Below are 16,730 nucleotides of genomic sequence, written 5' to 3' on the forward strand. Positions count from 1 at the left end.
CCTGGATCTTGCTGTCGGCAGCGTACTCCGTAGGTACGCCGCCGGCATCCAAATAGAATGCAAACTTACCTGATGGGAACCCTCCTTCGCAAACTGCGTACTCGAGGGCAGGATAACGGCCCACGGATCCCAAGGGTGCGGAAGCGTACCTGGGATCACCTGGGTAGTGTGCTCCAATTAGCACACATTAGAACATAAGAAATAGGAGCAGGAGTTTGTCAATGGCCCCTCGAGTTTGCTCCGCCATTTAATAAGATCATGGTTGATTTGATCATGGGCTCAGCTCCACTTCCCTGCCATAACCCTTCACTCCCTTATCGTTCAAAAATCTGTTTATCTCCACCTTAAATATATTCAATGACCCAGCCATAGCTTTCTGGGACAGAGAATTCCACAGATTTACAACCCTCTGAGAAGAAATTTCTCCTCATCTCAGTTCTAAATAGGCGGCCCCTTATTCTGAGACTATGTCCGGGGCATCTACCTTGTCGCGTCCCCTCAGTATCTTATATATTTCAATAAGATCACCTCTCATTCTTCTAAGCTCCAATGAGTAGAGGTCCAACCTGCTCAACCTTTCTTCAGAAGACAAACCCTCCATCTCAAGAATCAACCCAATGAACTGAAGGTGTCTCATTTATTTAAAATCTCCGGAAAGGAAAAAACACAAACTCTCATTATTAGAGCCTTCCGGGATTAACATTTATACAGTACTATCTTTAAGTATATGCTCCAGAGATGCCAAAAAAAATAATGTTATCAATGTAGCACCAGCTTCCTCTGAACCTTTCATGGACAACTAAATACTTTCCACAGACAAAATTCTAAAATGCTTCCATTTCCGGTTTCATAATTTTTTTTAACTGCTTGCATTTCTCAGGAGGTATCCCCTTGCACTGTGGAAACAGGCCCTTCGCCTGTTTGCACCAGCCATAAAATTTTCATCTGTAATTGCTTGGGAAGTTGGTGGGCAATTAATCCAACTCTGCACCAGCAATTAGGTTTCCCTGTTGGTGCGAATGATCCGTCAAGTCAGAACTTGACAGATCGCAAGTTCGGGATTCAGCGCATGGGGAAATCCAGAACCTGCCGTGCATTTCAAAGACGGTATGACGGCGCACTCTCGTAATTCTGGCCCGTTATCACAACACACTGTCCGGAAAAGTCAACCCAGTGAACTCTCGCACTGTGGAACCAGACACATTTCACCCTGTCTTCCTATTGCCTTTAGTAGGGCTTCAGCAGTGTGGCACAAGTGTGCACATACCAGCTGCAGCACGCACGCACACACACACGCACGCACCATTGCTATTGTAAAATCTGATATTTTATTCTGTTTAATAAGTATTAAGGTTATTTTTCCCCATATCTGTAAATCTCTGCATCGTTCCTCGAATGGGGTTGAAGGTAGGTGTTTGACCTGCTCCTCATTTCTCAATCTTAAATCGACCACCGGGAAGTTCGGCTCTGGGTTTCTTTGCATTCAATGTAGTCACACAATGGGGAGCCACTAGCCTCACCAGCTTCTGAATGACTGGCTGAGTTCAATCAATTATTACCTGGAGAGTTATCGGAGTAAATGAGCATGCTACCACTGCATGGTGCAGTGCATTATAGAACTAGCATGCTATATTATTGTTTTGGCAGTTTTATTTTATACACATGTCTACTGCATTACACACAGCCTAGTATTGGTGATCTCTGGAGAACAATGTGGCAATATGAAAAATTATGCTCCATGGAGATTCACATAGTAGCTAAAGTGGAATCTTGTCTACTGCTGAAGATCCCATATTAATTGCTAGGATTTAAACATTGATAGTACCAACACAAGAAATATTAGCTACAACTCAGGGACTTGGTCTGAAACATTCAAGTATGACTGGCTCAGTACCACAATCGCCAATCCGTTTAACTACTGTACCAACCAGACCAAGTTCCTACCGTTGCCCCAGGTGGGGAGAGGACACATTTCAAGGACACCCTCAAAGCCTCCCAGATAAAGTGCAACATCCCCACCGACACCTGGGAGTCCCTGGCCAAAGACAGCCCTAAGTGGAGGAACAGCATCCGGAAGGGCGCTGAGCACCTCGAGTCTCGTCGCCGAGAGCATGCAGAAAACAAGCGCAGACAGCAGAAGGAGTGTGCGGCAAACCAGACTTCCCACCCACCCTTTCCCCCAATGACTGTCTGTCTGTCCCACCTGCGACAGAGACTGTAATTCTCGAATTGGACTGTTCAGTCATCTGAGAACTCGCTTTTGGAATGGAAACAAGTCTTCCTCGATTTCGAGGGACTGCCTATGTATGTGTATGTGTCCTACCGTTGATAATTTAACATATAAATCTATTGCATCTAGCTCTATTACTCCAACACTTTAGTTATTTGAGTATTAAGAAACTAGAATGTAAATGTCTTTATTTCTGTATAGACAACTAAAATACCAGTTCTCTCTAGGTATTGAACCTTTTTCAAAAATGTAATTGAATTAGATCACATTAATTTTCAATTCAAGAGAAATCCTCAGATCAAAAACCCAAAAATGCAACGAGTTTTAAAATCAGTTGAGAAAAAAATTCAAACATCAACACAATTTAAAAGCTAAATACAATATAATGAAAAGTATATTGAAAAACTGACCACTTTGTCCTCCTGGAGCAAGAATCCAAGCAAGTCAGGGAGAAAGGCAGAAGGGAAGGGAGACAAGGGGAAGAGAAAGAAAATATACGATTATTTAGTGAAGCATAAAAAGATAGCAAGCTATATCGGCAGCATTCACAGGCTGTAAAACACAAGCAACAATAGATACAAAAGGTAACATTTGTAATGAACATTTCAGAGGTGCAATGAGCAATGGAGCAAAGCTGCCAGGTACAATACAATTCAATATAAAAATCTTCAAAATACAGATAGAAACTTGTACATAACTTGGCCCAAGTTCCGAGCCACGCCTAGAACGGCGCAGTCCCGACCTGGACGCCCGTTTTTCACGCCACAAAGTGCGCCTAAAAAAAACCTCCAGATTCTTCAGCTCCCTGCAGGTCCTCTGGCCCTCGGCGCAGCGCAGCAGGAGCTGTAGCGGGCGGAGCCAGGTCCCTGCGCTGAAAACAGTGCCGGGACCTCTGCATATGCGCGCTACAGTGGGCACGCAAGTACAGTAGCTCCAGGCGCCGAACTGTGTGGGAGGGGCCCGAAGCACGTAGCCCCTAGCCCTGGCCCAATGGCCTCACTGGGGCTGCGTGAATAAGACTCCTCCCACGGCCAGCTCCTGCTTCCTCCCGACCCGACTCGACTCCCGCTTCCCGCCTCTGGACCGGACCCGACTCCCGCTGCCCAACCCCCCGCCACCGCCCCCCCCCCGCCCCCGGACCGGACCCGACACCGACACCGATCCGACTCCCGCTTCCCCCCCCCTGCCCCCGGACCCGACCCGACCCGACCCCCCGGACTGGACCCGACCCGACCCGACTCCCGCTCCCGCTCCGCCCCTCCCCCGGACTGGATCCGACCTGACCTCCCTCCCCCCGACCTGACCTCCCTCTTCCTCCCTCCCCCCGACCCGAACCGACCTCCCTCCCACCAACCCCCCGACCCGCACTCCCCCCGACCCGACCCAACGCCACCTACCTGTAAATCTGTTGCTGGGGACGGGTCCTGCCCGAAGTCTCGGGCCCGGCTCGTTCAGCCTCCCTCCCCATTCTCCTTCCCCCCCCCGCAATCTCCTTCCCTCCCTCCCAATCTCCTTCCCCCCCACAATATTCTTCCCCCCAATCTCCTTCCCCCCACCTCCTTTCTCCCCTTCTCCCCTTTATCCCCTTCTCCCCCCCTCCCCCTTCTCCCCATCCCTCCCCCTTCCCTCCCTCTGCTCACCCCCTCTCTCCCTCTACCCCACTCCTCCCCCTCCCCTCGCTGTCAGAAACATAGACACTGACAGACAAAGAATGAGAGACACACACAGACAGACAGAGAGATAGAGACACTGACAGAGACACACTGGGGGGGGGGGGGGGCATCCCAGCACGCTGTTGGAGGGCTCCCGGTGCTGCAGTCGGTAAGTAGAAAATGTTTTATTTATTGATTTAAAAAAAAAATTATTTCTTATTAATTTTTTTTGATTGATTTATTGGTTGATTTATTGATGTATTTATCATGTATTATTGATGATGGCTCTTTATTTGTAAAACTGAAGTGTTTAATGTTTGTAAACTTCCCTTTAAACACCCCCCCCCCCCATTCCCTACGCCTGATTTGTAACCTACGCCTGATTTTCTAAAGTGTAGACAAGGTTTTTTTGAGCATACAAAAATCTTCACTTACTCCATTCTAAGTTAGTTTGGAGTAAATTTTCACTGACGAAACTTTAAAAACAGGCGTAAGTGGCCGGACACGCCCCCTTTTGAAAAAAAAATTCTGTTCCAAAGTGAAACTGTTCTAACTGACTAGAACTGGAGCAAACTAAATGACGAGAATTCCGATTTCTAAGATACTCCGTTCTACACCAGTTGCTCCTAAAAATCAGGAGCAAATCATGTGGAAACTTGGGGACCTTGTTTCATAATCCAGATTTTAACATTGGGATAGCAATTTGATATTAGCTTAGTTGTGCAGAATTCAGAGATGTATCGAATAGTTTACCACAACACTGTAAATTGGGACATGCAGCAACAATGTTCGTTAGACTTCAGATCAGCAAGAAGGAATTGCTTTCATTGCTGTGTTGCAAAATCATAAATTTACACCAAAAGAAATGCGATTACAATGTCCTGATGGGTCATGACCCAATCAGCTTCACTCGCATGTTTTTAAGAAATGAATTCTCAATATAGAATTACTAATAATAAGCTTTAGGAAGGTCCTGCAGCAAAGGAACAGCATTAATCACTAATCATTTAGCAGCGCAGCACTGAAATGTTTAGTCCTATATAGGAAGGTGTCTCGGTTTCCTTTTAGAGAAAATAAACAGTATTTTCAAACAAATTTAGCAACACAATCTTGGAAAGAAAAATTATATTTTTCCTCCTCACCATTCTTGAGTCTTCCTGCATTAAGCACCATCATTAGCTAAAAGAATAGATTTCCATTAACACTATCCTTGGGTCAGTCACAAGGAGACGTACAAAAGCAGATCAGGGGGGTCAGATCAATGGGAGATGTCTCATCCAATTTAAAGATGAAGCAAAATCCTTAATATTATTTTACATTATGTGCTATTTTCTATAAATGAAATGTTCTAATACGGAATACTCTCATCATCATCATTGGCAGTCCCTCAAAACGAGGATGACTTGCTTCCACGCCAAAAAGGGATGAGTTCACATGTGTTTCAATGAAGGACCTAATATTCCAGGTCCCGAACTACATCTTGAAGGGTGGAAGATGCCTGTGCGTGGATTTTTTTAACGTGTGGTGGCCATTGCACACCAGCCACCACACGGGCTTCACAGAGCTAGGTCTTGGTCCAGTGGCAAGGATTACCCAAGACGACTGGAGACCTGCTCTGCTGCACTTATATAGGGCCTTGGTGAGACCACACCTGGAGTACTGTGTAAAGTTTTGGTCTCTTTACCTAAGGAAGGATATACTTGCCAGAGAGGGAGTGCAACAAAGGTTCACCAGACTGATTCCTGAGATGGGAGGATTGTCCTATTAGAGATTTAGGAGACTAGGCCTATATTCTGTAGAATTTAGAAGAATGAGGCATTGAAACATAAAATTCTTACAGAGCTTGACAGGGTAGATGCAGGGAGGATGTTTCCCCTGGCTGGGGAGTCTCAAACTAGGGGTCACAGTCTCAGAATATGGGGTCGGCCATTTCGGACTGAAATGAGGAGACATTTATTCACTCGAAAGTCTGTGACCATATCTTGGAACTCTGTGTACACTTCCGATTAATGAGACATGAAGGAGGCATTCAAGCACCGACAGTTCAAAGAACAGTCACAAGGGCAATCTTTAGTGTCAGAGTTGTAATAAAATACAATAGAGCACGTGGAAGAAATCTGTCAAAACTGCAGTTTCAGAAAAATGACCTGTTGTGCTGGCACCAAAGTTTTTTTCTGAGATTTTCAAAGGATTGTGTCACAATTTATCAAAAGTTCATTTTCACTTCTTTCCCTGCTTCAGGTTTGTCCTGCTGCAAACAGTTCCCCGAGACCCAACTGAGAGGGTAGGGAGCTAAAATGCAGAAACCTTATGCCAATAGCATTCAAGCTGCCCACCAAGATCGCGGGAACGGCCTGAAGCAACTTATTGCTCAATCTTCTCTGCTTGACCTCAACTCAACACCATTGATGAGAATGAAGTGCTAGATTTTACCCAATGTGTACTGTAATCCGAATCATGGTTAGTTTATAATTCAGCTTAAATTCACATCTAAAAGGACTAGCACCAGGTACTGAGCAGAGGCAGATTTAGGCCTATACTGCCTAAGTGGCTGTATTGAGCCCCAATGCCAATTGTTTCCATTCTGTTATTTTCCTGTCACAACATTACATTACAACAGTGACTACACTCCAAAGCGACTTCATTGGCTGTAAAGCACTTTGAGACATCCGGTCGTCGTAAAAGGCACTATATAAATGCAAGTCTTTCGTTATTTCTTTCTATCCTCATTCACACCAATATCAGATCCTCTGTGGTGCTAGTTCACATGCAATGGACATGCGACATGCGTATAAGATTATGAGGGAGTTTGACAGGGTAGATGCAGAGAGGATGTTTCTCCTCGTGGGGGAATCTAGAACTAGGGGGCATAGCTTCAGAATAAGGGGTCACCTATTTAAAATGGAGATGAGGAGGAATTTCTTCTCTCAGAGGGTCATAAATCTGTGGAATTCTCTGCCCTAGAGAGCTGTCTAGGCTGGGTCATTGAATATATTTAAGGTGGAGATAGACAGATTTTTGAATGATAAGGGAGTCAGGGGTTACAGAGAGCAGGCAGGGAAATGGTGTTGAGGCCAAGATCAGATCAGCCATGATCTTATTGAATGGTGGAACAAGTTCGACGGGCCAAATGGCCTACTCCTGCTCCTATTTCTTATGTTCTTCTGTTCTTATGTGACAAGTTTCTTAGTGCCCTGACAGCAATGGAACACTTCCGATGCAAACAAGTCCTGCACTGCCTATCCAATTCCATTAGCCATTGCTTAATCCCATCTGATTCCGATTGGCTGGAGCCTGTGTCAATCAGTGCTTCCATCCATTTTCTATATATGGAACTGGCAGGCTGGTGTATATTATGGCAGCCGTTTCTGATAAAGACTGAGGGCAACGGACTAGTGGTCTAGTCCACTGAATAACTTACACAGAAAGCTTTTCAAAATGCATATGAAAGCAATAAATTTGCCAATCAAAGTAGGAGCAGATCCTAGATGTCTACTGTTAAGTATGGAAGAACTCCACAAGACTGAGTACTGTGAGCTAAAACTGATGTGATCTTCGTCTCCTTAACTCTTTAATACAACTCCAGAATGCCTAAGCAGCATGGCAGACAACCTTTTATACTCCCTTGCACGAGGTGTGATGGTGACCCCTGGGCCTCCAATAGTTGCACCCCCTGGTGGCAAGTCTTTGCACAGTTACAATGTTTACATACATAACATCACTTCCCCCCAAAGTCTTTGATACAAATTATTTACAATTTGAGATGATCCGGGGCCCTACGCTCCCTGGTTGATCATCTGAGTTCAAATTCTGGCCTGGGTGAGTTGGTCGGACCATTGCTGCACTGCGACGTGGCTGGTCTGACAGGACTGTTGAGAATGGTGGGTTCATCCTCTTGATTGACAGCGAGGTTGATTGCTGGTTTGGTGTGTGTTGGTGGGTCGATGATGGTGATGACCTCTTCAGGTTGTTCCTGGTTGTCAGTGAACCACAGTTTGGTCTGATCCAAATGCTCTCTGCACGTTTGTCCATTCAATAGTTTGACTATAAACACTCCATTCCCCTCCTTGGCCAAGACAGTGCCAGTGACTCATTTAGGACCATGACCATAATTAAGGACAAACAGAGAGTCGTTAACATCAATGTCACGCGATACAGCCGCGCGATCATGATACATGTTTTGCCAGTGACGCCGGGTTTCCACATGACCATCTCGATCCGGGTGGACTAGGGAGAGCCTGGTTTTGAGTGCTCTTTTCATTAACAATTCTGCAGGGGGAACCTCAGTGAGCGAGTGGGGTCACGTCCGGTAGCTGAGCAGAACCCGAGATAAGTGGGTCTGCAAGGAGCCTCCCGTCACGTGTTTTAAGCTCTGCTTGATAGTTTGGACTGCCCATTCCACTTGACCATTGGATGCGGGCTTAAACGGGGCAAACGTGACATGCTTGATGCCATTGCAGGTCATAAACTTGTTGAATTCTGAGCTGGTGAAACATGGCCCATTGTCACTGCCAAGGACGTTGGGCAAGCCATGGGTGGCGAACATAGCCCGGAGGCTTTCAATGGTGGCAGTGGATGTGCTGGATGACATGATTATGCATTCAATCCATTTAGGGTAAGCATCCACTACAACTAAAAGCATCTTTCTGCGAAAGGGGCGAGCAAAATCTACGTGGATCCTGAACCACGGTTTGGAGGGCCATGACCACAGACTCAATGGAGCCTCCCTTGGTGCATTGCTCAATTGTGAGCACGTGTTGCACTGGTGTACGCATGACTCTCAGTATGAGTCAATGCCGGGCCAACAAACTTGCGACTTGGTTAAAGTCTTCATCATGACTATACCTGGGTGGGTATTGTGCAGCTCACGTATAAACGTTTCCCTGCCTTTTTTTGGCAAAACCACGCGATTACCCCATAAGAGACAACCTCTTATGGACATTTCATCTTTACATCGGTGAAACGGCTTAATTTCATCTTGCATTTCCCTGGGAACGGCCGACCAGCTCCCATTGAGGACGCAACTTTTTACAAGTGATAGCACTGGATCCTGGCTGGTCCAGGTGCTGATCTGGTGAGCCGTGACAGGTGACCCTTCGCTCTCAAAAGCATCCATGACCAGAAGCAAGTCTGCGGGCTGCGCCATTTCCACCCCGGTAGTGGGCAATGGTAGCTGACTGAGGACATCAGCACTGTTCTCCGTGCCTGGTCTGTGGCTGATAACATAGACATAGGCGGACAATGTTAGTGCCCATCTTTGGATGTGGGACGAAGCATTGGTGTTTATACCTTTGCTTTCTGAAAACAGCAAAATGAGCGGTTTGTGGTCGATTTCAAGCTCAAACCGAAGACCAAATAGGTGCATTTTCTTAACCCCATATACACATGCTAACGCCTCTTTCTCGACCATACTGTAGGCTTACTGTAGCCTTAGACAGACTTCAAGACGCGTATGCAACCGGTTAAAGTTTGCCCGATACATTGGTTTGCTGTAACACACAGCCGACCCCGTACGAAGATGCATCACAAGCTAGCACTAATCGTTTACACGGGTCATACAGTACAAGTAACTTATTGGAACAAAGTAGGTTTCTGGCCTTCTCAAAGGCTGTCTCTTGAGATTTACCCCAAACCCAGTCATCATCCTTACGTAGCAACATGTGCAAAGGTTCCAGCAAAGTGTTTAACCCGGGTAGAAAGTTACCAAAATAGTTGAGGAGTCCCAGGAACGAACGCAGCTCCATCGCATTCTGTGGTCTGGGTGCATTCTTGATGGCCTCTGTCTTTGAGTCCATGGGTCTGATGCCGTCTGCCGCAATCTTTCTCCCCAAAAATTCGACCTCTGGCATCAGGAAAACACACTTGGAGCGTTTCAGCCTGAATCCCACTCTGTCTAGTCGACTTAGAACCTCTTCCAGGTTGTGCAGGTGTTCGGTGGTGTCACGACCAGTGATCAGGATGTCATCTTGAAACACAACGGTGCGCGGAACCGATTTCAGCAGACTCTCCATGTTCCTCTGGAAGATGGCAGCAGCTGAGCGAATCCCAAAAGGACACCTGTGGTATATAAACAGTCCTTTGAGCGTGTTGATGCAAATCAATCTTTTCGAAGATTCAGCCAGCTCCTGTGTCATGTTGGCGGAGGTTAGGTCCAACTTGGTGAACGACTTCCCCCCCCCCACTAACGTTGCGAACAGGTCATCCGCCTTGGGTAGCGGGTACTGGTCTTGTAACGAGACTCGGTTGATCGTTACCTTGTAGTCTCCTCAGATTCTGACCGTTCCATCGCTTTTCAACATCGGAACAATCGGACTGGCCCACTCATTGAACTCGACTGAAGATATGTTCCCTCTCGTTGAAGTCTGTCCAGTTCGATCTCGACTTTCTCCCTCATCATATATGGAACTGCTCGAGCTTTGTGATGAACGGGCCTTGCATCGGGGACTGGATGGATCTGCACCTTGGCGCCTGTGAAGATGCCGGTGCCTGGTTCAAATAGCGACAGAAACTTGCTCAGCACTTGGATGCACGAGACATCATCCACTGAAGATAGTGCTTTGATGTCGTCCCAGTTCCATCGAATCTTTCCCAGCCAGTTTCTGCCGAATAGCATTGGGCCATCGCCTGGTACAATCCACAGTGATAAATCATGCACAGCTCCATCATACGATACCTTTATGCCGCACTGCCAATGACTGGTATGAGCTCTTTGGTGTAGGTGCGTAGCTTTGTCTGAATCGGCCTCAGTTTGGGCCTTTGTGACTTATTGCCCCACAGTTTCTCAAAAGCCTTCTGGCTCATAATTGACTGACTCGCCCCCGTGTCCAACTCCATTGATACTGGAATACCGTTCAATTTGACTTTCAGCATGATAGGAGGGTTCTTGGTGATGAAGGTGTATACCCCATACACTTCTTCCTCAGGTTGAGTTACCTCTCTTGTTTGTTCTGCGTGATCCACGCCGGATCGATCATCCTCTGCCGACTGCCACGTGGTGAGCACATTTGCACATTCGCTGGAGGTGCCTCATTGTTTCGCAGCCTTTGTACATGTAGTGCTTGAATCGACATTGATGGGCTCGATGATTACCCCTGCAGCGCCAACATGGTGCTAATGGATTTGCATTCACACCCGATGGCAGACTCTGAATCATCCTAGATTTTGCAGCTGCAGACGTGTAGGCCCTGCCATGTACAGTTCTGCCTGCTGGCGGCGTTATTTTATGCACAGTACTTGTCGGTGAGCTTTGATGCTGGGAAGATATCTGTCTGGTATTTTCGTTCATGGATATGAATGCCCGGGCTATCGTGATGGCCTTGCTCAGGTCCAGGGATTCGGCAGACAGCAGCTTGCGAAGAATGACCTCGTAGCCGATGCCAAGCACAAAAAAGTCCGGCAGCATTTCCCCCAAAAATCCAGCAAATTCACAAGTTCCCGCAAGGCCTCTCAGGTCGGCGACATAACTCGTCATGTCCTGGCCCTCGGAGCGGTGGTGCGTGGCGAAGCGATACCTGGCCATTAAGACGCTCTCCTTCGGCTTGAGGTGGTTCCAAACCAGCATACACAACTCTGTATATGTCTTCTCCGCTGGTTTCTCCAGTACTAGCAGATTCTTGATGAGGCCTTACATTGTGGACCCACACACGGTGAGGAGAATCGCCCTGCGCTTGATTGCTTTATCGTCCCCATCCAGCTCGTTGGCAACGAAGTACTGTTCGAGACGCTCAATGAAGGCTTCCCAAACAACACCCTCTACAATTCTCTCTAAAATACCAACGGCAGCCATGACCACGCGAAAGTTCGTAATCTGTTACTCGTCGCCAATTGTTATGCATGGAAGAACTCCACAAGGCTGAGTACTGTCAGCTAAAACTGATGTGACCTTAGTCTCTTTAATACAACTCCAGAGTGCCTGAGCAGCATGGCAGACAACCTTTTATACTCCCTTGCACAAGATGTGCAGGTGACCCTTGGGCCTCCAACTGTTGCGCCCTCTGGTGGCAAGTCTTACAGTTACAATGTTTACATACATAACATCACTCCCCCCCCCCCCCCAAAGTCTTTGATACAAATTATTTACAAGTTGGAAAGGATGGAATTTTGCCCACTGGGCTATCCTGTCAAGCAGTTCACAGCACTCTCGAGACATCTTTGTGCACATGAGGAATATTATAAAATATACTCGCGGTTCTGATGAATGTCTTGGTGACTAGGATGTGCTCGTATGGTCAAATAGTATTTTAATAACACGTGTAGAACTCTGCTCACCGCCTGGCACTAATCTTGGACCTCAGGCATTCTCCTCAATGGTCACCCAACAGACAATTAGAGAATTATGTTAATTTCAAACTACATTCCCCAAGTCACAAGTATGGTAGCATCAACTGCTTCTGTCATTGCCCGAACCGTGGTTGGCAGTGTCGATGTGCAGTTGCTGCTCTTTAGGATGCTCACATTCGACCAGCCTGACAGGCTGTAATTATAGTCGATATATTGTGAGGTCCTTTGATTCAGCTTGATAGAGCAGATATCAATGAAGCACCTAAGTGTTTAAATTGTGTCTTTAAAATGCATGGAGTAATCAATCTCCAGCATCCAAGTCAGAAAAAGCATTAGAATAAAGTAGCTGGTTTGAAGCATCACAGTGGTAGTGACCATACTTTTTACAATATATATATATATAAACAACTTAGCAAATGTTTGCAAAGTATTAACATAAGGAGCACATTAGGAGAAATGTTTTAAAAAAGGTACAAAAAATGCAAGAACTATCGCAGCTGCAGAATTCGCTGACTCAGATACCAAAATCCCACATTATTGGATCATTCTTCCTCACTATTAAGTTGATTGTGTAATATTATTGTATGACTGTATTACTGAGCAGCTGCACAAGCTGTCCTGCCTAATCAGGTGTCAGTCATGGCTCAAGGGGTAGCACTCTCCCCTTTAAGTCACATGCTTGTGGAGTTCCAGTCCCACTCCAGTGATAGCACATAATCTAGGCTGGCACTCCAGTGCAGTACTGAGGGAGTGCTGTACTGTCGGAGGTGCCATCTTTCAGATGAGACGTGAAACTGCCATCTGCCCCTCAGGTGGGCGTAAAAGATTCCATGGCACTATTCCGAAGTCTAGTGACTAAAACACAGATCATTTGGTTACTTATTTCATTACTGTTTGTCAGACATTGCTGTGCACAAATTGGCCTACATCACAACAGTGACTACACTTCAAAAGTACTTGATTCGCTGTAGAGCGCTTTGGGACATTCTGATATTGTGAAAGGCATGATATAAATGCAAGTTTTTGTTTTAATCCAGGCAGAGGAGAAGGTCACACAGGACATTGTAGAGTATGTGGGCACCTTTAGAAATGACTCCACGAGGCAGGGTATGATACTTAAACTGTGTAGACTGTAGTCCTTTATTTGCAGCTCCTGAGTGAAGACAACAAGCTGTAAGTTCCTTTTTAAACTGGGTTACCTGCAGTGTGCAGGTAACCCTTAGGTCTCCAGCAGCAGCACCCTCTGGTGTACAGGTAAGGTGTGTACAGTGTAAGGGTACATTCAGTGTTGCATGACAGTGTTACAGACATAACACAGTAAACAGGCATGTATACACAACAACACTCTCCCCTAAGCATTTTTCATATCCTTATTGTCATGAGCAGGGGAGGTGATCAGTGGGAGGTTGTGGTGAGGGTTGTGTGGTTGCCAGGTGTGACCCCTGTGCTTGAGGCTGGCCTTGTACGTTTCCCCTCCCTCACACACAGACCAAGTGGGTGTCACTGTTGTGGGATCCCTCAGGGGGGGGGGGTAGCCACGGCAGCAGTGGATGGTGTGTATACACTGTGATGTGGATAGTTGTGGGGTGGTGGGCAGGGCCACAAGATTGGGTGGGCTCCTTGTCCACCAATTGGGATGAGGGTCATTTCATCCCAGGGTTTGCCAGGGAAGCTGGAGGATATTGGCCTCATGCTCCTGATGTTGGCCCTGGTGGCCAGGGGTTGTAGGGCTGGTCTGGTGCAGGTTGCCATTGGTGGTGGCTGGGCTGCTCATTGACCACTGTCCCTGTAGTGGGTCTGCTCTCACTGGCTGTGTGTGTGTGTCCTGCAAGGGGCATCACATTCTCTATCATTATTGTTAACCATAATAAACTTGTTCTTAACCTTACTTACACTGGCATTCATCTCATTAGTCACATTAGGAACAAAGAAATGGCAGACCAATTGAACCAATACTTCGGTTCTGTCTTCACGAAGGAAGACACAAATAACCTTCCGAAGGTACTAGGGGACAGTGGATCTAGTGAGAAGGAGGAACTGAAGGATATCCTTATTAGGCGGGAAATTGTGTTAGGGAAATTAATGGGATTGAAGGCCGATAAATCCCCGGGGCCTGATTTTCTGCATCCCAGAGTGCTCAAGGAAGTGGCCCTAGAAATAGTGGATGCATTGGTGACTTTGGATCAGTTCCCATGGACTGGAGGGTAGCTAATGTAACACCACTTTTTAAAAAAGGAGAGAGAAATCGGGTAATTATAGACCGGTTAGCTTGACATCAGTAGTGGGGAAAATGTTGGAATCGATCATGAAGGACGAAATAGCAGCGCATTTGAAAAGCGGTGACAGGATCGGATCAAGTCAGCATGGATTTATGAAAGGGAAATCATGCTTGACGAATCTTCTGGAATTTTTTGAGGATGTAACCAGCAGAGTGGACAAGGGAGAACCAGGGGATGTGGTGTATTTGGACTTTCAAAAGGCTTTTGACAAGGTCCCGCACAAGAGATTGTTGTGCAAAATCAAAGCACATGGTATTGGGGGTAATATACTGACGTGGATAGAGAACTGGTTGGCAGACAGGAAGCAGAGAGTCGGGATAAACGGGTCCTTTTCAAAATGGCAGGCAGTGACTAGTAGAGTGCCACAGGACTCAGTGCTGGGACCCCAGCTCTTTACAATATACATTAACGATTTAGATGAAGGAATAGAATGTAATATCTCCAAGTTTGCAGATGACACTAAACTGGGTGGTGGTGTGAGCTGTGAGGACGATGCTAAGAGGCTGCAGGGTGACTTGGACAGGTTAGGTGAGTGGGCAAATGCAAGGCAAATGCAGTATAATGTGGATAAATATGAGGTTATCCATTTTGAGGGCAAAAACACGAACACAGAATATTATCTGAATGGCAGCAGACTAGGAAAAGGGGAGGTGCAACAAGGCCTGAGTGTCATGGTTCATCAGTCACTGAAAGTGGGCACGCAGGTACAGCAGGTGGTAAAGAAGGCAAATGGTATGTTGGCCTTCATAGCTAGGGGATTTGAATATAGAAGCAGGGAAGTCTTACTGCAGTTATACAGGGCCTTAGTGAGGCCTCACCTGGAATATTGTGTTCAGTTTTTGTCTCCTAGTCTGAGGAAGGACGTTCTTGCTATTGAGGGAGTGCAGCGAAGGTTCACCAGACTGATTCCAGGGATGGCTGGCCTGTCATATGAGGAGAGACTGGATCAACTGGGCCTTTATTCACTGGAGTTTCGAAGGATGAGAGGGGATCTCATAGAAACATATAAGATTCTGACGGGACTGGACAGGTTAGATGCGGGAAGAATGTTCCCGATGTTGGGGAAGTCCAGAAAGGGGACATAGTCTTAGGATAAGTGGTAGGCCATTTAGGACTGAGGTGAGAAGAAACTTCTTCACTGAGAGAGTTGTTAAACTGTGGAATTCCCTGCCAGAGAGTTGTTGATGCCAGTTCACTGGATGTATTCAAGAGGGAGTTAGATATGGCTCTTATGGTTAAGGGGATCAAGGGGTATGGAGAGAAAGCAGGAAAGGGATACTGAAGGAATGCTCAGCCATGATCTTATTGAATGGCGGTGCAGGCTCGAAGGGCCGAATTGCCTACTCTTGCACCTATTTTTCTATGTTTCTATGTTTCTATTCGTTAAACCAGCATCACAATTCATACATTTTCATATTTGCACTCTTTAATTGCACCTTTAACTTTAAAGTCTGTGTACTCAAATAGTTGAAACTTCCCCTTTAAATTTTTTTGGTTACCAGTCTCCTTTAAGGGAACCTTCAAATCCGATTGGCCACTCCTTGTCACGTGATGCTCCTCAAATGCTCCTCGTGGTATGGCCGTGGCCATTTTGATTTTAGGTTTTTCTCCTTGTACTGCGGCAGCCATTTTCTGGCTTTCCTGCAGGTAGGCTGTGGTGCTCTTTCCTTCCACAGGTTCGACCCTGGACATCGGGAATCCTTTTCTTTTGACGTATTCACCTCTTGGAGTGCTGCCCCGGCCCGGAAAGTGGAGTTTGGATAGTCAGTCTCGGAGATTTCACCGGGGTGCTGTGTGCAGTCGAGCTGGACAGTAGAACCTCCAGATGCTGCGATGGATCCATGTTTGAGGTCGATTGCTGGAGCCCGGAGGCCTGGGAGCAGCTTTGCTTGGACAGGATGCCGTTGTGGTCGATTGGCGGGATTCATCCGAAGTTCTTCAAAGGTCACTTGGCTCATCACAGACTGGCTCGCCCCTGTGTCACTCTCCATAGAAACTGGGACTCCGTTGACATCTACGTTCATCGTCCACGGAGAACTTTCGGTGGAGTATGTATGAGTTCCATACTCTTCTTCCAGGAGTTGAGCAACTTTACCTTCCTCTGTGTCGGAGCCCCGATGATCAGCCAACTCATCAGAGACGCGGTGAGTAAAACTTTTTCTGCACATCCTTTGAAGGTGCCTTTTCTCTTTGCATGCATAGTCTTTGTAGCGGCACTGGTGGGCCCTGTAGTTTCCTCCACAGCGCCAGCACGGGACTGGCCGGTTTGCCCCATGTGACGGATTCAAG

At 46.7% G+C, this 16,730-nt stretch overlaps 1 protein-coding gene across 1 annotated transcript in view; it reads right to left on the reverse strand.

Annotated features, from left to right (window-relative positions):
* Positions 1–16,730, reverse strand: part of rims2a (regulating synaptic membrane exocytosis 2a) — a 1,685,585-nt gene that overhangs the window by 1,076,472 nt on the left and 592,383 nt on the right. Inside the window, exon 7 of the mRNA XM_070888461.1 lies at positions 2,641–2,652. Coding sequence (XP_070744562.1) covers positions 2,641–2,652 — 12 coding nt within the window. The remainder of the gene's footprint in view (positions 1–2,640; positions 2,653–16,730) is intronic.

The sequence above is a fragment of the Pristiophorus japonicus genome, chromosome 1 (genome assembly GCF_044704955.1).
Source record: "Pristiophorus japonicus isolate sPriJap1 chromosome 1, sPriJap1.hap1, whole genome shotgun sequence".
In the NCBI taxonomy this organism is placed as follows: Eukaryota; Metazoa; Chordata; class Chondrichthyes; family Pristiophoridae; genus Pristiophorus; species Pristiophorus japonicus.